At 43.2% G+C, this 22,028-nt stretch overlaps 1 protein-coding gene across 7 annotated transcripts in view; it reads right to left on the bottom strand.

The window, feature by feature from the left end:
• C12H19orf12 (chromosome 12 C19orf12 homolog) overlaps positions 1 to 18,195 on the bottom strand; it is a 78,271-nt gene extending 60,076 nt beyond the window's left edge. For all 7 annotated transcript variants that reach the window (XR_004002769.1, XR_004002770.1, XR_004002767.1 and 4 more), the window contains exons 1-2: positions 18,081 to 18,195; positions 1,883 to 2,059 (exon numbers count right to left, since the gene is read on the bottom strand). Coding sequence is in view for 2 of the 7 variants with exons in the window: in XM_030581231.1 (XP_030437091.1) it covers positions 1,883 to 2,042 (160 nt within the window). In the remaining 5 variants the exon portion in view is untranslated. The remainder of the gene's footprint in view (positions 1 to 1,882; positions 2,060 to 18,080) is intronic.
• Positions 18,196 to 22,028: the final 3,833 nt, after the last annotated feature.

Raw genomic sequence — 22,028 nt, forward strand, 5'->3', positions numbered from 1 at the left:
GGTTCCAGAACCACACCCCTCAGCTTCCAGAACCTCACACTAGGGACTGTTCCTAGAACATCATTTATATATGCATTTCACACAAGAAACATTTTTTAATTTGCAAATTTTACTGAGCTTGCAACTCTTCCGGTGATGCTAGTGAAGAGCTTGAAAGCCTATAATGGCTGCATTCATCTGCATCAAACCTTTATGAGAACATCAATACCTGATTTAGGGAGCACCACATGTAAGAAATCAGATGTGGCTCTTAGAATAGCAGGTTTCTTACACAATCATTTGGTTTTCTTCAGTTAACATTCACCAATCCACTCCCCTCAAAAGGATCCAAGCAACTGATCTAGGCATTGGAAAGCAAGATAAACTGCACATTTCTCAGGGGGCAGATACAGCACGGGAACTCATCATATGACTTCCTTAAAGCCAGGGATAATGAGAACCCTCCTATTCAGTTTACAGTAAAAGAGTAACACAGCCAAGGACCCATCTACACCACAGTCAGTGCATATCCCTGCTAAAACTTAATTAAAAGTGCATCCATAACCAAGCTAACACTTTAGAATGTTCAGGACAAGCGTCAGTTCAGTCACTTACTTCTACAGTGTAAGAATCTAGATAAAATCAGAGTCCTCTGACTCAGGTACAGTTGTATACAGACAGGGATGCACACAAGCACTCAGTCTCCCTTCCCAACAAAGCACTTGTTGCATTGTCCCTAGCAGCAATGGCAGGAAGACAGTCACTTAAACTGGGGTACATAGGACAATGCACTTTTTAGTTTTAAGGTAGCTGTCCCTTTTTATCTTATTCGTGGCTTTAACAGGTTGGTTTAATTTGGTGATTTCTATAATTCCAGTTATTTAAGTATACGGACAGCTACATTCATCTGAGTATCTCCTACTGGTCTGGATATTATAAATTTCTTACAACCATTTGGTTTTACCTATTTCTTACTAGACAGTTTAGTAGCATCTTTGTAACAAGACTTTTTTTCTGATAATTAATTAAGATGCGTGTTTGTAATGCTGGTAGCTTTACAGTTTCTCTTTGTATCTCCGGCTGTGCTGTTACATGTTTATTTTGTATTTCTACAATGCCCTTTTGTGGCGTTAAAGCAAGTTTATGAATGAAGTCACTCAGGCCCCAATTATTCAAACACACGAGCAGATGTACAACTTTACTCATGTAAGTATTCCCATTGAGGGGTATGGGACTGCTCATGGGAGTAAACTTACATGCGTGGCTCAAGTGTTTGAAGGAATAGGGCACAAGTGACACCAGTTGTAATCTAGCTTTAATGCCACAAAAGGTTATTAATAAAGGAGATATCTGGAATTTTCTCTTCCGTATCTCTCATTACTACTAAGCTCAGGGCTTTAATATATCATTTTTGTTATACAAAGAAACGCTAATTGACAGGGAACATGGTACTCTGAAAAAACTAAATACATCCAGCATGCCAAGCAGCACACTACAAAATTTTAAATAAACCTTACTGTCAGAAGGATATTTTTATTAAGGAAGGATCCTCACTCCCCTTGATATGTGGAGACTGGGAAGATTTCTTCCCCCTCACTTTATACCCAAATGAAATAAATTTCTTTAAGGGGTAAAATTGGGAGCTTCCAACCCATTTTTCTCTATCTACCAAAGGTCTGTTGGAAATGATCTAACAATAGTTCCTTCAGGGGGCTCCATATCAGCCATGAATTTAAGCCAAAGCATTCGGCTCAGAGTATCTTTTCATTCTCAGAAAAGTATTATGAAAACTTGCTTTACGTTCTATTTAAACCACATCACGCATCAATTCTTTAATTCCTTAGTTCAACAGCTCATCTTACTATGAGCCAAACCATCTTTCCTTATATGGTAGAGTATTTACCTATAGCTATTCCAGGTGGACCCCCCATTAAACCCCCGAGAAATGCTGTTGCACCCGCTACTAGCGCTCCTTGTCCAGCATGCTTGATAGCAGCCTTCATCTTCCTCTCCTCAGAGATACGGCACAATAGGTGTATCACATCATTAACGTCGATCGGCATCTTGGCTAGTTAGGGCCCTGAAAAGAAATTTTAAGATCAAGTTTATAAAAAAGGATCAGTTCTTGGAATAACATTTCTTCTTCCAAAAGAAAGCAGAGACCAAAAGTTTTCCATGTAGCCAATGAAGCAAATGAAACAGGAAAGTAGGTGACAGGTGTTGCATACTTCCAAATGTATTTGGTTTTGTGCAGGTTTTTAATCTGGTCACAATCACAGCAATGAAACATTTTTAAATGTTCTGCCTATTTGCACAGTGTTGTCTTTAGCCTTGAACAACTGTCACGTCCATTCAGTGTTGCGAACAGCTACATGTGAAAAAAGAAACAGCCAATGACTCAGTCTTACATCAAGATATGATTAGCAGATTATAATTTACGTCTATTCTTGATCCTTAATTCTGGCATTTTCTAACTTCACAACACTAATAGCATACTTTTCAATGAAGAGTTGTGTGTATGTAACATACATTTAACAAGTCAATTCCTTATGTTCTTGTAAAGGCAGGCCCTTAGATGAAGACGTGAAAGTAACGAGTGTCAGAGAGAAGTGAGTTTTTTTCACCTTAACTTTAAATTTGAAAGCCATTTCCTAAAGAAGAATTCAATCTCTTTCTGTAACACTTAAAAGGGCAACAACAAATGTTCATATTGTGCTAGTACACAAGAGCCCCAGTCAGGGGATTTGACCTTATTGAGTTCTCACTCACTCACTCATGCCCGTCACCCCAATCGGGGTATGGGCTGCCAACCACACATCTCCAGAGTCCTCTATCCTGGGCCATTCGCTCTAACTGGTTCCAGGTATAGCCCATTTTTTGCTATCAGCCTGAAGGTCGCGTCACCAGGTGTTTCTTGGACGGCCTCTTTTCCGCTTGCCTTGGGGGTTCCACCGCAGTGCCTGTCTGGTGATGTTAGTTGGCTGCTTACGTAGTGTATGTCCTATCCAACCCCACCTTCTCCTTCTGATTTCTTCCTCTGCTGGGAGCTGATAGGTCCTTTCCAAGAGGTGGATGTTACTGATGGTGTCTGGCCAGCGGATCTGGAGAATCCGTCTGAGGCAGCTATTAATGAAGGTCTGGATCTTCCTGATGGTGTTTTGGTTGTCCTCCAGGTTTCAGCTCCATACAGTAGGACTGATTTCACATTGGAGTTGAACAGTCGAATTTGTGCCGTAAAAACAGAACAACAAAAAACAGTCACTGCCCCAAAGCATCTTACAACCTCGGTGTTGATTCACTGAGCTGCCTCATCCAGGCCATGAGTGAGGACGTGTGTGAAAAGGAGCCTCCAGAGCGGCAGGAGGATGCCTGCGGTGAAAGAGGTAGATGTGGGGGTGGGTGATGTGGAACTGACAGGGGGTTAGGGAGTAGGTGAGATATGAGGCAGAAATTAATATCAGGCCAGGAAGGTACAGAAATGACATGGGTTGGAGTGTGCGCCTAATTAATCGACATGGGTGAGGGCCAAGGGCAGATGTAGGGCTCAGGGTGCATTATAATTAACATTTGTACGTTTTGGGAGGAAGCTGCTGAGCCACTAACAACACTTCATGCAATTTTAGGCAAATATAAAATCTACTGTTTGCCACAAGATGCTAGTGGGCATGTATAAGGCAGGGAAAATTGTTTAATGTATATTTTTAAATATCACTGTTTCTCTGACCCTGTGATCTTTGTCTGTGTCTAAATAATAGAGGTTTCCATGCACTACTGTATTGTGTATATTGCTCAGATGCACTGTACTGACACACACTGCTCCTACATCTACATCTATTCTTGATTGTCTCCTCAATGAGACTGTTGCATAGAGAAGTAGACTGAAGACCGAACTTTTCATCCTGGTGCAGTGATAAACAGTAAAAATAGTTTCTAGATGAGGAGCAACAGCTGGCAGTAGGGTGGATAAAAATCAATGATTTAAAAAAAAAATCAATCAGTTTTTCTGATAAAATGCTTCTTGAGGAAAAAACCTATCTAAAGATAGTTTTAATTAAGATACATTATAGCTCAAAAGATATCTGATCATGGAATAAGGATTATAAATATTTACTCTATAGCATGAGACAATGTATTCATGTAATCTTTAAGAAAAGTTTTGTAAAGGAGTTCCAACCATTCATGGATTAGGGGCCCAATCTTACAGGGTTCGAGGGACTTCTGTGTAGATTATTGAGGCTGATCTTTCTATCTACCCAATGGGACTCAGGGCTCAGTCTAGAACAGTGTTTCCCAAACTTGGGATGCTGCTTGTGTAGGGAAAGCCCCTGGCGAGCCGGGCTGTTTACCTGCCCCATACACAGGTCCAGCTGATCGCAGCTCCCACTGACCACAATTCGTCACTCTAGGGCAATGAGAGCTGCTGGAAGCGGCAGCCAGTAGGTTCCTCGGCCTGCGCTGCTTTCAGCAGCGCCCATTGGCCTGGAGCAGTGAACCGCAACCAGTGGGAGCTGTGATCGGCCGGACCTGCGGACGGGGTAGGTAAACAAACCAGCCTGGTCCACCAGGGGCTTTCCCTACAGAAGCGGCATCCCAAGTTTGGAAAACACTGGTCTAGAAGATATCATCAGATGCTTAGTTTTGCAGTTCTCAAACTGTGGATTTGCAAAAAGAACAGGAGTACTTGTGGCACCTTAGAGACTAACAAAATTATTTCAGCATGAGCTTTCGTGAGCTACAGCTCACTTCCTCGCATGCATACAAGTACTCCTGTTCTTTTTGCGGATAAAGACTAACACGGCTGCTACTCTGAAAACTGTGGATTTGGGTCTCCAGAGATAACATGCTTAACAACAGCAAAAATGTTTTAAAATAAATATACAGAGGTGAGAAATAATACACCTCAACCCTAGTGTCCCTCTGCAAATTTGTGTACACAGAATCAATCCCTTACCTCTCTCTAAAAGTGCAAAGTTTCAACGAATAGATGATTGTTGGGGGTGGAATAGATCTGGACAAGGAGAAGAAGTCTGGAGATAAATGTGAGAAGGGAGGGACAGGCAGTAGAAACAAAAGTGAAACTGTTTGAGCAGCATATTCCAGAAATCTTGAGGTCTTTCTGAATGTAGCCTTCATTGATTTGAGATCTCCCATACCATTCTCTCACTAGAAGGGAAAACCTATAATGGCAGCAGGCCATAAAAGAGATCCAGTTTGGGAATAAGAGCCATTCAAGAAATATGTTTGCTGATGGCGTTTTAAAGAAAGTCACACCAGTGAAGGAATGAAAGTCACTTTAGCACTTGGATTCAGAGACTGTTGAAGTGCTAATCTCACTTTTAACAGCAGCAGCTTCTTCTGCTGCTGTAGAAAGAATATTTCCTTCCTTTGGACTAATTCAGTCCAAACTGAGAAATAGTTTGGGACCGGAAAAAGCAGGAAAGCTTGTTTTTCTTTTCCAGATTATGAACAAACAGGAAAATGAAGGTGAAGATGACTAAGTTACCTCCAGAAGCCAATATTTTAAGTTTATCATGTTGACCTAGCTGACAAAGTCAATTTAATATTTGGTTTTTTTTTAAATATTTCATTAAACTATTTTAACAAAAACAAACCTGATTTTAAAAAACTTGAATGTTTAACTAACTTCAAAAATTCATGCTTGTTTTGTTAAAATATTATATGGTTGCTGTTGAAGAAAAAAATCCAGAATATACAACATTGTTTTAGTTAAATAAAACAATTTAAATGTCTGTCTGGTGATTTTCTCCTCCTAATACAGCATAACAAAAAAATCCTCCAAATATTAATGATTAACCTGTTTAATTGGAGATAGTTTACCAAAGGTAAGCGAAGCAGATATTTATGAAGTCATTGGGAAGTAAATGAAATAACCAAACAATCATTCATTTTCTGATATAGCTGTAAAACTAATCTGAAAATTTTTCAACACAAATCACTTCAAAAATGTATAGCGTGTACCTTCTAAAACTGAAACCTACATCTATCTCTGAGTTGTGAATAATACATATTATTATTAAGGTTATAATTATTAACATATTAAGGTTATAACAACCAACAAGAATGCACTTTTATGTAGAAATCCATGTTAAATCGTGTCTTCCTGACTAGTGATTTAAATCAATTTGATTTAAATCAAATCCGCCCTGGCTGGAAGGGTGAATAATATGAATTACCAGGTTTCATCTTGTGGAAGTTCAATGCTGAATTCAAGGTAACCAAATTTCACCCTGAATGAAGGCTTGTGAATTAGGGATACAGTGTAGACTGATACTGAGCACCCTCAACTACTGCCAACTTCTCTTGTTGATGGGCAGGAGGAGAGCACAGAAGCACATGTACATACATCCTGCTGACCTCTCGGCAGCATCTGGTACTATCAGTCATCAAATAGCCCTGTCAAACTCCCAAGGAGCCTCAAAGGTGAATGGAAATACCCTGAAATGGCCTTCCCCTTAGGCCAAATCCAGAGATTCATGGAGGACACCTGTTCCTCCAACTCTAAACCCCTCACCCTGAGGTATCCCCACAAGACCCCTTGATAGGAAGCTATTGCAATGCTGATGAGATGACAAATAGCTCTCTAAATCTCCTTTATGTCCAATTTAAACAGCACACAGCCCCAGATGTGCATTTTGGGGATCCTTTTGGCCTCCTCAAGAATTCCATCCTGCGTGGCCATACTATGACAGTCTGAACCCCTATGTTCATTCCTTTTCCAAGGGTATGATAAATTCTATACAAAGTACACCTTATGAGGTATCATTTGAAAACTCACAGTTTGCTGATTATTATTGTCCTGGTAAAGTATGTGCAGCAAAACTGTATGTAAAGTTATAAGATTCTACTGTATGATATCACCAGGAATCCTAGAAATCCATTTGCCAGAAAAACAAAACAAAAACACAGACACAAAATTTCTATTTTGTGAAGAAATAAAAACCATACATTAACAATTAACTAAATTTTACTGAAAGTACAAGTGTCATTTATTCAATGCATGCAACCTCCCCCTCTTTTGGTTGATTTTTGAAAGAGCTTTAAATTTACAATAGAACTCAATTTATCCAATCTAATTGTGATCAGGCCAGATCGGATAAATTGGATAATCAGGAGAACTGGCAAAGAGTTTTCTGGGGGGGGAGTATGCCTCAGGTGGCCAGCCATGGGCACAGAGCTAACAGCTAGAGCCCCAGCCACCCAGGGCTGATAGCCAGAACCCCAGCCACTGTCAGCTGGTGGTTCAGTTAATATGGAGAGCTGGATAAATGGGGATATATATGAATAAAGCATTGTGTTCAACTGATTACACCGCTCTACAGCCAAAATGCTTCTGAAATAAATGTAGTCCAACTTTACTAACTCTGGGTCACTGAGAACGAAAATGATGCTTAAAATTGTTGATTGGCTCTAGTTTTCAAGGTATGCTATTGGGTCAGTATATACGACCCTTGACTTGGGAATGGCGGAGGATAAGTGAGTTATAAAGGGAAGGGATCTCAATTTAAACCAGAAATGACTAAAATACATCTTTGACTGGATCTATGAATAAATCTATGACTGGGTTTGGACAGTACTTGCTTTTTAGGCAAAACAATGAAGGATGCAATCTGAAGCTGGTATTGTGTCATACATGATATTAATTGCATCATGTTATTCCTAGAAGTCATGGATGATGCAGTCATAACAAAGCTTACATCACTCTGAACAAATTGCCCTATATCAGCTCTAGAAATCATACAGTGTCATGCTCTCTTCTTTGTCAGTGTTTGATTTTGCAAAGGGACACATTTCTGTTTAGCCAAAGTGAGCAGAGATGCCTCGTACTTGTGTGAACAGTGCAGATAACTTCTGCTATGTTTGTGGTGGAGTGACTTTTGCATCACAAAAGCGCAGTATAACCACTATGGTTAAGAAAGCCTATCACCTTTCTTTTGGCTGCAAAATTGGAGATCAGGACAAAAGGTGGGCCCCACACATATGCTGCAACACTTGTGCAACAAATCTTGGCCAGTGGTTGAACAGGAAAAGGAAATCTATGCCTTTTGCAGTGCCAATGATTTGGAGAGAGCCAACAGATCATACCAGCAATTGTTACTTCTGCATGGTGCCTCCAGTTGGGAAAGGTGTGTCAAAGAAGAAAAAGTGGACTGTGCATTATCCAAACATTCCATCAGCTGTATGCCCAGTACCCCACGGAGAAGGACTGCCGGTTCCTGATGCACCAGAATCATTCTCACTTGAGTCAGACGAGAAAGAGGAAGAGGATGAAACTTCTGGTCCTGAACCATCAATGTCACAGGACCCACATTTTCTCCCATCCTGCTCCTCTGAACCACACCTCATAACACAAGGTGAACTGAATGACCTTGTCAGGAATTTGGAACTACCCAAGAGTAAGGCAGAGCTGTTGGGCTCCAGACTACAGCACTGGAATCTCCTGGCAGGCTATCAGGGCAAACGGAGCCCATCAATGCTTGCAGACTATTGCCGGACAGTGACAAGAGATGCTCCATTTAATGAATACAAGAGATAAGCCAAGAATCGCCGAGTAGACACTGAATAGGACTAAACTATATACATAATAGTTTTTTGCCTTTTATTTCATAATAAATTTTATTTATAACACCCTTTTGCTGATTTTTAAAAAGTGTTACATAAACAGGAGAGGTGAAATATTATCATGTAAAGCAACCATAAACACATGATAAGACCTAGGTTTACAATTTATGATTAAAACTCTACTAGCTACACAATACACATAGACATAAAATGTAAAAACTTAAATATCTTAGAAACAGTAGCCAATCAGTTGTTTTAATTGTCATATTTGAATTCAGAACATCAAAATACATAATAAATAGCACATTTTATCTTTGAAGCAGACGACTTCTCAAAAATTGTAGACCAGTGTTATCTATCCAATATCTATCTATCTAGAGAGTTCAGCATTTCATTTTAATCAAGGAAAAACCATTTTTTTAAATTGGCGTATTTTGGGTTTTTTTAATCTTGGAAAACTAGGATCCCTGGATATTAAGAGCAGCCACAAACCAGTTCCTCAGCCAGGTGTCAATGAAATCAGATAGACCAGCATCTGATTAAATGGGCATTCTTTGGCAGGAGAAAGGGTGAGAAAGAGAAATTTACATCTTGGCAAAGAAACTGATGGAGGTTCCCATCCCCACAGACTCTGTCTCCTGAACCCCAGCTGGAGATGATCCGCAAGGAAAAAAGATTTAAAAAATGGAGAACAGACACCCCAAATGATCTCTCCCTTCACCTCTACTCAACATCGATAACAGCTGAAGAACACAGAAAATAGCTCTGGACTGGGAATAGAGATCCTGACTGAAAGGAATTCAGACAGTAAGACTGAGAGACACGTGGTGCTTTACGTTCACTTAAGTGAGGTATTAGTTGCATTTTACCTTTTATTTACTTGTACTTAATTATGACTTTTGTTCTTCATTACTTGTAGTCACTTGCAATCTATCTGTAGTTAATAAATTTGTTTTATCGTTGTATCTAAACCAGTGTGCTTGGATTGAAGTGTTTGGGAAACTTCAATTGGGGGAACAGGATTTGTGCACATCATTTTCTATTAATAAAATGATGGACTTCACATGAGCTTGTGTAGCCCAGGAGAGGGCTGGACAGTACAAGATACACATTTCTGAGAGAAAGTCTGGGCCTGGGAATTTGCTGGTGTTGCTCTGCAGTGTAATTCAAGAGTGGCTGGCTAAAGCACTAATACAGCATAACTAGGGCCCTACCAAATTCAGTCCATTTTGGTCAATTTCATGGTCATAAAAGATTTTAAAAATAATAAATTTCATGATTTCAGCTATTTAAATCGGAAATTTCACAGTGATGTAACTGTAGGTGTCCTGATCCAAAAAGGAATGTGTGTGTGGGGGGAGGTTTGCAAGGTTATTGTAGGGGGGTTTATGGTACTGCTACCCTTACTTCTGGCAGCAGCGCTGCCTTCAGAGCTAACCAGCTGGAGAGCAGCAGCTGCTGGCCAGGACCCAGCTTTGAAGGCAGAGCCACCACCAGCAGCAGAAGTAAGGATGGCATGGTATGGTACTGCCATCCTCCTTACTTCTGCACTGCTGCCTGCAGAGTTGGGCCCTTAGCCAGCAGCTGCCACTGTCTGGTTGCCCAGCTTTGAAGACAGCAGCGCAGAAAGGGGGCATGGTACGGTACTGCCACCCTTCTGCACTGCTACTGGCAGGGTGTTGGTTTCAGAGCTGGGTGCCCGGCCAACAGCCGCTACTCTCCGGCTGCCGAGCTCTGAAGGCAGCACCGAAGTAAGAGTGGCAACACTATGACCCCCCTAAAATAACCTTGTGACCTCCCTGCAACTCCCTTTTGGGCTAGGACCCCAATCTGAGAAACACTGGCCTCCCCCCGTGAAGTCTATAGTATAGGGTAAAGGCACACAAAAGACCAGATTTCATGGGGGGAGACCAGATTTTACAGTCTGCAACACATTTTTCATGGCTGTGAATTTGGTAGGGCCCTAAGTATAGCTGGAAGTAATCTGCATGGAGGCTGTGTGTGGGCAGACCAGGAGTGGTTGTTCTCACAGCAAAGCAGTGTAAAAGACACCCAAGGCGGGAGAATAGAGGAGGACTCAGCTGTTCAACAGTCCAAATGGTACCCTGGCTGAGAAACACCTCTCCCACTATCATCTTGGTGTCTCAAAAAGAAACATATTCAATGGAACAATTACACTGTTGACCAAGTGGGGAAGCTTGTTAGCAAAGGAGAGAACTTTTCCAGGAGCTGGATGTGAGCTATGGAGATCACTCACACAAAAGATCAGAATGACCACAAGCCTCCCCACTTTTGCAGCAAAATGCAAAACTAACTTCTTCAAATTAGCATTCCCTCAACAATTTCTTCTCACAGGCCCACAACCAACTCGCGTAAGCAAGCAAATAAAAACTATAAACTAATCAAGCTATTTCTCCTCCAGTTTATGAAGGAGGGGAAAAAGGAGAGCATTATTGTTATTTCTATTTTTAATTATGTGTTAGGCACTCTAAGACCACGGTGAGAGAGGTCATGCAAGTATCTAGACAGATAAATCAGGCCCTAGTTTAGCAATATTGGCTTGGAATTCATTGTTACCATGTCTTCTTATTCCAGGAAATATAAACAGTGGAAGAAGGCTCCAGTGGTTCCCAAGAGAACACCAAAGTTTTAAAAAGTAGCGTACTGCCAGGCAGGCATTCCCAGCATACGTTTCAAGCACAATTTGAGAAACTGGTCTTTGGAAATTGAACTGAGTCTCCAGGGTAATACACAGAACTGACTAACCAAATTAGAAATATAAGACCTGACCACCTCCTCACCCCTGCAACTGACCCAATAATACATGCCAGCTACTTAAGTCAGATAGTCCTTCACTGAGAATATGACTAATAGAGGTGAATGTCTTCTATCAGTCAACAGGCTGACTTTCTTAAACTGTTCCTTAAACTAAATAAATTGAAATAAGAACTGTGCTAGGTCAGCACCTGCAATTTGTAAAGGTTAGCTACCACAGAAAGTGAACTGTGACATCCTTTAGACCACACAGGCAAGTAAACACTAAGAGCAACGTTATCTCACAATGGTATCGCATCTCAAGCAGTACAGATGATGGCACACAGTTCCAAGGTTTCGCTGATAGAAGGAAAGGGAAGCTCTAACACTCGGGTCCAAGCAAAGAGGAGATTAAGGGTGCAGAGAAAGACTGCTCTCTCAGAACCAGAAAAATTGTACTATAATAATGAAAACTCTGACTGTACTGTCATATTTGAAGTCTATCAGGCATAGCTATAATAAAGACAGAGTAAAAAATATTAGCATTAGCATAGTGACAACAGAGGTCAGATCTCAAGGTGTGAAGCAGAAAAGAAATATGGAATTCAAGCAAATCTACACATTCTTTTTCACAGTGAAACATGGGAGCTCTTTGCTCCCTCCACAGTAAGACTGTGATTATAAAGGATTATAATACTTGTTTTCGCTCTTTTGGGGCTTGATTGAGCAAGGTGCTCAGCACAATGGTCCCAATCCATCTAAGTACTAAAGCTTGTGCTACTTTTAAGCATTAGTGGCCCAAGGAAATCCTTAAAGGTACTATGGAAAAGCACTTATCTCTGCTCGGTCAAACAATTTAGCAGATTAGTTTATAAGTAGACTGGATCATCTATCTTATTCGCAAATCAGTGGGAGTTCCGGATTTATTTGGTTAAGACTCAGAAATGCCAGAACTGTGGATGGACCTATTAAAACATATGCACTAATATATTACATATACACACAGCCCCCATTGGCCTGGAACGGCGAGCCACAGCCAGTGGGAGCTGTCGTTGGCCGAACCTGCAGATGTGGCAGGTAAACAAACGGGCCCAGCCCGCCAGGGGGCTTACCCTGGTAGGCCGTGTGCCAAAGATTGCCAATCCCTGGTTTAGTCCTACTTCAGCAGTACATGAGCACATATATAAACTGGATGTCTCATGTTTCTCAAACTGGATAAGCTACCAAGTTAAACTAAATCAGGGCAATAATGACCAGAAATATCACTATCTAATGGTGCTTCAGTGGCCAATGTGAAGTGAGTTGGTGGCTTCATTCTGGTGCTCAGCAGACAGACAGACATGATACAAAACATCACAGAAGGCAAGGGCTAAATGGGCTTGGCTCCCTGCTTGCCCCTCCAAGAAGTAACTGCTTTTTTTAAGTGCTATTTTTCAGTTTCTTCTCCTTTAAAAATTTTCTGTAATTTCACTTAATGTTATGAAAATACTACTGTGTTGTAGATCTCAGTCAGCTACATCAGTAGACAAATGATAAGAAAGTAGCCAGAGCAAATCTGCATCTTTGTGTATGTGACACACACAGTAGGAAGAATTATAAATTACTCCGAGCTAGAGAATTTGATTTTAGCCTCCCCACACACCCTTCCTCAAAATAAATAAATAAATAAAAATAAGAATCCAATAGCCTGGGAGGTGTATGTTGAGCTTTAAATTTATGTAAACTCTGGGTCATGAAATACATGACAGTTGCCTTAAGAGTAATCTCTGGGAATGAAGAGCAATGGACAATTACGGGCATAATAACCAGAGCCACAGCTGTCGATCTCATTTAAGTTTACTTTTTAAACTAACATTAATTCAAAAAGGTTAGGTAATGCACCAAAAGCACGCTCATTAAAGCCAAGGCAGACAGCTCACACACAAATGAAGTTATGCCTTTAAAAAAAAATCAAATATACTTTTTTGTTAAACACCAAATGTGTGGTCCTGAATATTAAAAACTCTAACGAAGCCTCAAAATCAGGTTGTTAAATTACACAACATTATTCACCAAGAGGTTTTAAGCCACTTCTACAACAAGATGCCCAATTCAAATATTTCCATTACACAGGCATAACGATGCCCTGAAAGAGGCAGATAGGACTGCCAGATAATTCTTCCACAATATAGGTACCATAATAATACGGTACTTTATTATAAAAATGCACTGATAGATCCTGGAAGTTCTGAAAAGTCTGCACCTAAAATGGCTAAGACAATCACCTCAACTGGTTATCTCATCCAAAAACCTTTAGGTGTGAAATTTACTGTATTTCAATAGACAAAGTTATTCATGTGAAGCCACATTTCAATAATTCTGTCCCTATTACTTCTCTTCTGGCAATATTCTTTATTACTATGGACACCTAAATGGAACTAGGAAGGTATCAATTATAAAAATGTCATATGTGAACATATCTACAATGGGGTTTGATTGCACATGTAGTATATTGAGAGTCACAAGCCTTCCCTATTCCACACACCAGTTCCCTTCCCAGGCTCACCTGTCCTGTCAAATTAGATGTGAATTCTAGTAACAAACTAACTCTGCCACCTCATCAGTACTATGCTAGATCACCGCATCTGTGACTCACCATCCCTGGTCAGTGAGCACTTGTGGAGTGATTCAGGAACAAGATTCACACAACTGCTTACTTACCAATTTTTAAAAGTGGATAATGTAACAGCGTGGGCCTCCTCACTTGCCAAACTCATGATAAGTACATCCAGGGGTTGAGCCAACTCTCTTGAGTGTTGGTAGGTGGATAGCTAGCTATCTGGATCCACACTCCCCCTTGCCATGGTGCATTCGTTAAAATCCCACTCTAAATTAACATACCATATGAATTCAGAAAATAGCTTTACAATATTTCAAAAAACCTACAGAGCATACAGCCTTCACAGGTTATCATAGCCGACTCCAAATCCAAATCCGTGACAGTCTTCAAATCAAGTATTTGTATACAATAAACCAATAGATTCCTCTGTTCAATTAGCAGCCACCTCTACTCGTGTGACTGTAAGGCAGTGGTCACCAACCAGTCGATCACAGTTGACTTGTCAATCCTAGAGGATCTCCCAGTCGATCGCGATCTCCAGCAGCAAAGTGTGGCTGCCACTACCCCCGGCCTCATGCCGCTCCCAGGGCGGGGGTTTCCCTCTGCATGCTGCTCCTGCCTGCAAGCACCGCCTCCACAGGTCCCATTGGCCAGGAGAGCTGCGGGGGCGGTGCCTGCAGAGAAGGGCAGCGCCCACTGCCGACTGGGAGCCGCCAGAGGTAAGTGCTGCCCAGTGGAAGGCCAGGCCCTAACCCCCAGCCCTGATCTCGGAGCCAGCACCCCAACCCTAGCCCCTTCCCAGAGCCAGCTCCCCATACCTCTTTCTGTACCCTGAACCCCCTCCTGAACCCCAAGGCCCAGCCCTGATCCCCCTCCAAGAGCCACCACCTCATACTCTCTCCTGCACCCCAACACCCTGCCCCAAGCGCAGCCCAGAGCCCTCTCCCACACTGCAAACCCTTCGGCCCCAGCCCAGAGCCTGCACCCCCACCTCCTGGCCCCACCCCAGCCCTGTAACAGTGAGTGAGCGGGGCAGGGCTTTTCAGAAGGAGCACAGTAGATCCTAGGTTGCGCTTAGATTTAAAAATGATCTTGAGTGTAAAAATGTTGGAGTCCACTGCTGTAAGGTGACAGTAAAAGTTGGACCGAGACTCTCTGGACAATTGCTGGCAGATTCCTGTCAAGTCAATATCTAATAGAAAGCATATATAAGCACCTGTGGTGACCTTCACATTACTTCAATCAGGATACAAAGAATACAAACTAAAGGCAGCCGGGGAACTCAAAAGCCCTCCCCATTAGATCAGCTCTAATTTCTATATATCCCTTTTATGCATTTCCAATATACACAGATATTTTAATTTCATAATCTATCCATAAAATGGCTGTTATTACAGAAGCTTTTGAGACATCTCCCCTAGTAACTCTGAGTAGATGATTGGCCTGGTTGTTACACAATCATCATATGATCCCAGAGACTGGACTGTTAGCCACAGTGACTCAGAAGTCCACATAACCTCCATGGTTATCTGGGGGCAGAAGTCCACAAATTGCTGTAGCAGAAGCTGCCAATAAAAGAATCAAAGAGTAAAAACATACCTATCTACAAAAGGAGGATCTTCCTCTCTAGAGGAAGGCCCACAGGTACATACATTCTGCTGTCTTGAGTGGGACTTGTGCGCCTAAAATTCCTAAATCATTTACTGTAACCTAGAAACCACTTGGCAAAGAGTCCCATTTTTTGCCAATAACGCTCACCTCAGACCACACACTCATTGCATCAAACATATCACACAGCATATTTATCCATGAAGAGTAACATGTAAAATACCTACAGGCAGCTTGCAGATATACATCAAGATTCAGAATCATTGCAAGATGTATGTACAGGTAACATTTCAAGTATAATGTACTTATTCTGAAAGTATGCTTTATAGTCTTGGAGTAAAAGGGCTTGTCTACACTGGCAATTTACAGCATTGCAACTTTCTCACCCAGGCATGTGAAAAAAACATCCCCCTGAGTGCTTCAAGTTTCAGCACTGTAAAGCACAAGTGTAAGCAGTTCCCCAGTGCTGGGAACTACGCTGCTCATTGAGGTGTTTTTTTTAACACCTCAATGAGCAGCGCTGCACCGAGACCACACAAGCCACATTAAAGCCCGAAATTAGTCACCAGTACTTGGATGACTCATTCAGGCAAGAGAAAGCTATCCTCCTTCCCTAATCAACCAGTGATGTAAAGAAAGGTTCTAATGCCTCCCCTTGCCACATCCCAAAACAGTCAATGGAAAACCAGCAGAGACAACTAAAAACAACTGAAACCACTTGGAGGGGAAAAGAAAAATTATAGCAGGCAGGAGACTGCCTAAAAACTAAACGGAAAAAAAAAAACACACACACCAAAAAAGCTCACCTGTTCTATCGAATTGGCAAGACTCTCCTTGCTGCAACACATCAGATTAACATCCATTAAGTCCTGCATCCTCACCTCCCCACTATACCAGCCAGACCAATGGCCCATGTAGTCCAGTGGGAGTGCTTTCTAGTAGTTAGAGCTGCAGCTTGGGAGCCAAAACACATGGTTCTATTCCAAATTCTACCACTGGTGAGCTGTGTGACCTTGGTAAAGTTACATCACTCATTTGTGCCCCAGTTTCATCATCTGCAAGACAGGGATGCAACCTTTTGTCCAGTCCATCCCTCACTTCTTCTGAGGTGAACAATATCTTGCACATGCATAAACTATGAGAAACCATGTGATCATAATGTAAATCTCATCCTCCATATCCACATGTTCCCTTCCCATGTTGTGCCTAAAATTCTGACTTTAAGCTATCTGGGGTCAGAGAATATATCTTTAGTCTTCTGGATGCTACAAATTTATAACAACTTGCAATCTATGACCAGCCAAAAATGATGGCTGTCAGTTTACAAACCTTGTGAGCAAAATGGCAAAGGAAAACATCTCTAAGGACCCAGCAAGCAACACTCTTGAACAGCCAAGGAACACAAAACTGCACTCATTGTAAATCAAATAAGTTTTCTTTAATATTCAGTCTAAGGTTTTAAGAGTATTTGGAATGCAATCTTTAATACTTTCTTGGGGCCTGACAAAATGTTAATGAATAATCTCATTTCAAATAACTACACCCACAAAAAGTTAGGTTTTGGTTTTATCTATTTGAGAAGGAAATTTTCATGCCTACTATGGAAAAAATCCCAAAACAAACATTACAGCTCCACTTTTTCCAGCCCTTGGGAACACCTAGCAGGGAAATCTCCCACATCACGTGAAAAACCTCTGGAGCTGTGGCTGAGGCCAGACACACCCTGTACTACACCAACCAAAATGTAACGGGGAAACGCAGGGCCCTAGAGGCTGCTACAGCCGATCCGGCAGGGCTGGTTCTGGGAGTCGGGGGTTGCCCAAGGACTGTGGCCCCGTACCAAGCGCTCCCTAGGGCGATGGCACACACACATCTGGCCAGCGGTGACAGCAGTTTACACCCCGAAAATGGGGTCACCGCCCGCCGCGATGTGCGCGCAAGCGACCTCCCGACTGGGGCGGCGGAGGCTCTGGCAGGCCCCGGCGAAGCCAAGCAGGGCTCTGGGGCCACGGAGCGGGCGGGCGGGAGGTTCGCTGCGCTCAGCGGCATGTCAGCTGGGGGCTACCGCTCCCCCCCGCCCCCGCGCAGCCCGCACACACGCGCAAACCGCGGCTCCCCGCGCAGGGCGCTGCTTTCTCTTTTGCCCCACTCCAGTTCCGGGCTCTCTCTGCGCCCGCCACCCAGCAGCCCCGGGCTCTCTCTGTACCCCAACTCCTGCACCCCCAGCAGCCCCGGGCCTCTCTGTACCCCCCGCCCAGCCCCTCCGCACCCCCGCAGCAGCCCGGGGCCTCTCTGTACACCCTCCCCCTCCGCAGCAGCCCGGGGTCTCTCTGTACCCCCCGCCCAGCCCCTCCCAGCAGCCCGGGGTCTCTCTGTACCCCCCGCCCAGCAGCCCCGCACCCCCCGCAGCAGCCCGAGGCCTCTCTGTACACCCCCCCCTCCGCAGCAGGCCAGAGTCTCTCTGTACCGCCCCCCCCCGCAGCAGCCCGCGGTCTCTCCGTACTCCCCCCCCAGCAGCTCCGCGGCCCTGGGCTCCCCTTGCTGCAGCTCAGGCCGCTACCTTGGTGCGCAGAGTCGCGAGGCTGGCAGGCGGCGGGCCAGGACTCGGAAGAGCCCGGGAGGTTTCAGTTGCGGGAATGGCCCCGTGCGAGCGGCGCCGCCACTAGGAGCCGGCCGGCGCGGGGGCCGAGGGGAAACACGTGGGTGTTGATAGGTTGTGTCTCGTCCCCGCCCGAGCGCCTCGGTTTGCTACAGAGGCCGCGCGGGCGGGTAGGCGAGACCGGCCCTCCTGCCCTTGAAGGGGCTCGGAAAGCAGTTCAGCCGCGGGTGCCCTCTGCTCTCCCCAAATCCCCACAGATGTTTGAAGTCGTTTCCGTGATTCAAAGGGTTTAACAGTTTGGTTCAATGGCTCTCCGCGCCCCCTCCCCCCCGCATCCAGGCACAGGGCCCCCAGCAGCAGGACCCTCAGGCTGTCAGCCTTAGCATGATTGCGTGTATTGCCCCAGCTCCCCCAGGGAATGCGGGGGGTTGCAAAGCTTAGGTTCAGACCGGCCCCCACCCCAGGGAGCAAACCCGGGGTGGTTGTCTGCTTATCCTGCAAAGACTAAATCACCCCCAGGGGAAGCACTCCAGCAGCAGCCCACAGATACTAGCAAAAATTTAGTTCAACCTGTACGAGTCACTTTACTGCAAACTGTGTTTGCTATAGTACGGGGGGAGGGGGGGCAGGTGTTCATGGTGCACATTGTTGGCATCCTCTTGTTGGTGTCACTAGGCATAAATCTAGGCCTCGGGGAACCAAAGCTCCTCCATGTTGAACTCTACTTGATCTAGAAAGCTAGCAGCTGTGAAATTAAATGCGTAACAGTAAGTTATCAGTTGCAGCACAGCTAAAACTGGTCTAAAGCAGTGGTGATAAGGCCTGTGCACCTTTAGCAGAAGGACAAGAAAGCTTGCAGAAGGAAAACTTACTAACGAGCTGCCGCAGCCAAGATTACTTAATGCACCTGCGCTTACGTAACTGCTACAGGGGGAGGAAGGAGGAGGAGGAGGGTGGGGGAAGAAAGAGAAAAAAAAATTATAAAAAGGGAAAAGCCGCTTGTGTCGGTGTGCATGATTTGAGGCGTTCGTCTCCCTGCACCGCTTTGAGATCTCAAATAAACTTTGCTTGCTTCTCCACCCTGGTGTGTGTTCATTGGCACTTCGCACTCTGGGCAACGAACCACTATTGCTTGCCTCGGGCACCCTCTGTGCCTGCAACACTCTCATCTACGAATCTAGACATGGGAATTGCAGGCCACCGTGTAGATGGTTTTCAATGTCTCGTGACTGAAAAGGGCAAGCCAAGATTGGCATGATCTTTGGCAGTTATTGCAAATGTATATATCTTAGTTGGGAGCTGCTTGCTTCCCACGGGCTCTTTTCTCTTCAACCTATAGGAACTAGCTCCTGTCATGGACTTCGATGCATCTGACGAAGTGGGTATTCACCCACCAAAGCTCACGCTTCAATACTTCTTTAAGTCGATAAGGTGCCACAGGACTTTTTGTCACTTTGATACCCTGATGGCACCACTTGTTATGATCACTTGCCAAGATTTCCCATTGGTCGAGATCAATACCAAATTCCTTCATATCTCACTTGCATGTGTGTTTATAGCGAAGCTTGGGATATCCTGTTGTTCTTACTCCCTCTGATAGCTCTGCGTATAGCATGTCCTTACGCATGCATCCGTCTTCCAACCTACTCGGATGGTCCAGCCAGCGCAGTTGTCTTTGCTTGAGCAGGGCTATCATGGTTGGTAAATTTGCCCTTTGAAGAACCTCTGCATTGGTGACTTATCTTGCCATTTGGTGTTGAATATATGGCATAAACAACGTAGGGGGAAACTGTTTAACCTTTTCTCCTGATGAGCATAAGTTGTCCATGTTTCCTGCCATACACGAGTGCTGAGGATGCAAGCTTGGTGCACTAGCATTTTGGTCTTGATGGTCAGCTTTGAGTTGTTCCATGCTCTTTTAGTTAGTCTGCTAAAGGTGGTGGTGGCAGCCTTTCCAATGTGAACATTTAGTTCTCCATCCAGTGAGAGGCTGGTGGTCACTGTAGAACATAAATATCTGAACTTTTCAACTACTTCTAGCTGGTTTGCATTTAGGGTGACTGAAGGATCTTGTGGAATCCCCTGTCCTAATAGAACCATTTTCTTGATGTTGATGATGAGTGCAAATGCCTGACAAGCAGTTGAAAGGCAGTCCGTCCATGAGTTCTTGTAGTAGATCTTCATCATGGGCTATGAGGGCAGCAGCAGCAGCGAACAGAAGTTCCCTGATTAGAGCCTTTTTTACTTTGGTCTTTAAGTCGCGACAGTTTGAAGAGTTTCTGATGTAATCTTGTGTGGAGATACACTCTACCTTTCATCTCCTTAAATGCACAGTTCCAGAGTACCAAGAAGAAGATTCCAAAGAGTGTAGGGGCAAGAACATATCCTTGTTTCACTCGACTTTTCATCTCAAAGCTGTCCAAAATGGACCTGTCAAACTGGACAGTTGCTCTCATGTTGTTGTGGAATGAACGTTTAAGACTTAGCAAGGTTGGTGGGCATCCTATCTTTTCTAATATTGCAAATCAGGGTGGATAAAAATCAATGATTTTTTTAATCATATTTTTTAATTTAAAGATAGTTTTAATTAAATTATAGCTCAAAGATATCTGATAATGGAATAAGGATTATAAATATTTATTCTATAGTGTGAGACAATATGCTCATGTTATGTTTAAGAAAAGTTTTGTAAATGAGTTCCAATAGTTCATAGATTAGAGACCCAATCTTATGAAGTTCCAGGGGCTTCTGTATAGATTATTTAGGTTAATCTTTCTATCTCCCAATGGGACTCAGTGCTCAGTTTAGAAGATACCATCAGAGATGCTTAGTTTTGCAGTTCTCAAACTGTGGATTTGTGTCTCCAGAGATAACATGCTTGTTAACAGCAAAAATGTTTTAAAATAAATATACAGAGGTGAGAAATAATAGACCTCAACCCTATTGTCCCTCTGCAAATTTGTGTACACAGAATCAATCCCTTACCTCTCTCTAAAAGTGCAAAGTTTCAACAAATAGACGATTGTTGGGGGTGGAATAGATCTGGACAAGGAGAAAAAGTCTGGAGATAAATGTGAGAAGGGAGGGACAGGCAGTAGAAACAAAAGTGAAACTGTTTGAGCAGCATATTCCAGAAATCTTGAGGTATTCCTGAATGTAGCCTTCATTGATTTGAGATCTCCCATACCATTCTCTCACCAGAAGGGAAAACCTATAATGGCAGCAGGCCATAAAAGAGACCCAGTTTGGGAATAAGAACCATTCAAGACATATGTTTGCTGATGGCGTTTTAAAGAAAGTCACACCAGTGAGGGGATGAAAGTCACTTTAGCACTTGGATTCAGAGACTCTTGAAGTGATAATCTCACTTTTAACAGCAGTAGCTTCTTCTGCTGCTGTAGAAAGAATATTTTCTTCCTTTGGACTAATTCAGTCCAAATTGAGAAATCGTTTGGGACCTGAAAAAGCAAGAAAGCTTGTTTTTCTTTTCCAGATTATGAACAAACAGAAAAATGAAGGTGAAGACGACTGAGTTAGCTGCAGAAGCCAATATTTTAAGTTTATCATATTGACCTGGCTGACAAAGTCAATTTAATGTTTTTTTAAATATTTCATTAAATTATTTTAGTTAAAAACAATTTTAACAAAAACAAACCTGATTTTAAAAAACTTGAATGCTTAATTAACTTCAAAAATTCATGCTTGTTTTGTTAAAATATTGTGTTTGCTGTTGAAGAAAAAAATCTAGAATACATAACGTTGGTGTTTTAGTTAAATAAAACAATTTAAATGTCTGTCTGGTGATGTTCTCCTCTTAATACAGCAGGGGTCCCCAACGAGGTGCCCAAGGGCGCCAGGGTACCTGCCGGGGAGTCTAAGTGCGCCCGCGTACTGGCCGGTGGACGAGCA

This window comes from Gopherus evgoodei, chromosome 12, assembly GCF_007399415.2.
Source record: "Gopherus evgoodei ecotype Sinaloan lineage chromosome 12, rGopEvg1_v1.p, whole genome shotgun sequence".
Classification (NCBI taxonomy): Eukaryota; Metazoa; Chordata; order Testudines; family Testudinidae; genus Gopherus; species Gopherus evgoodei.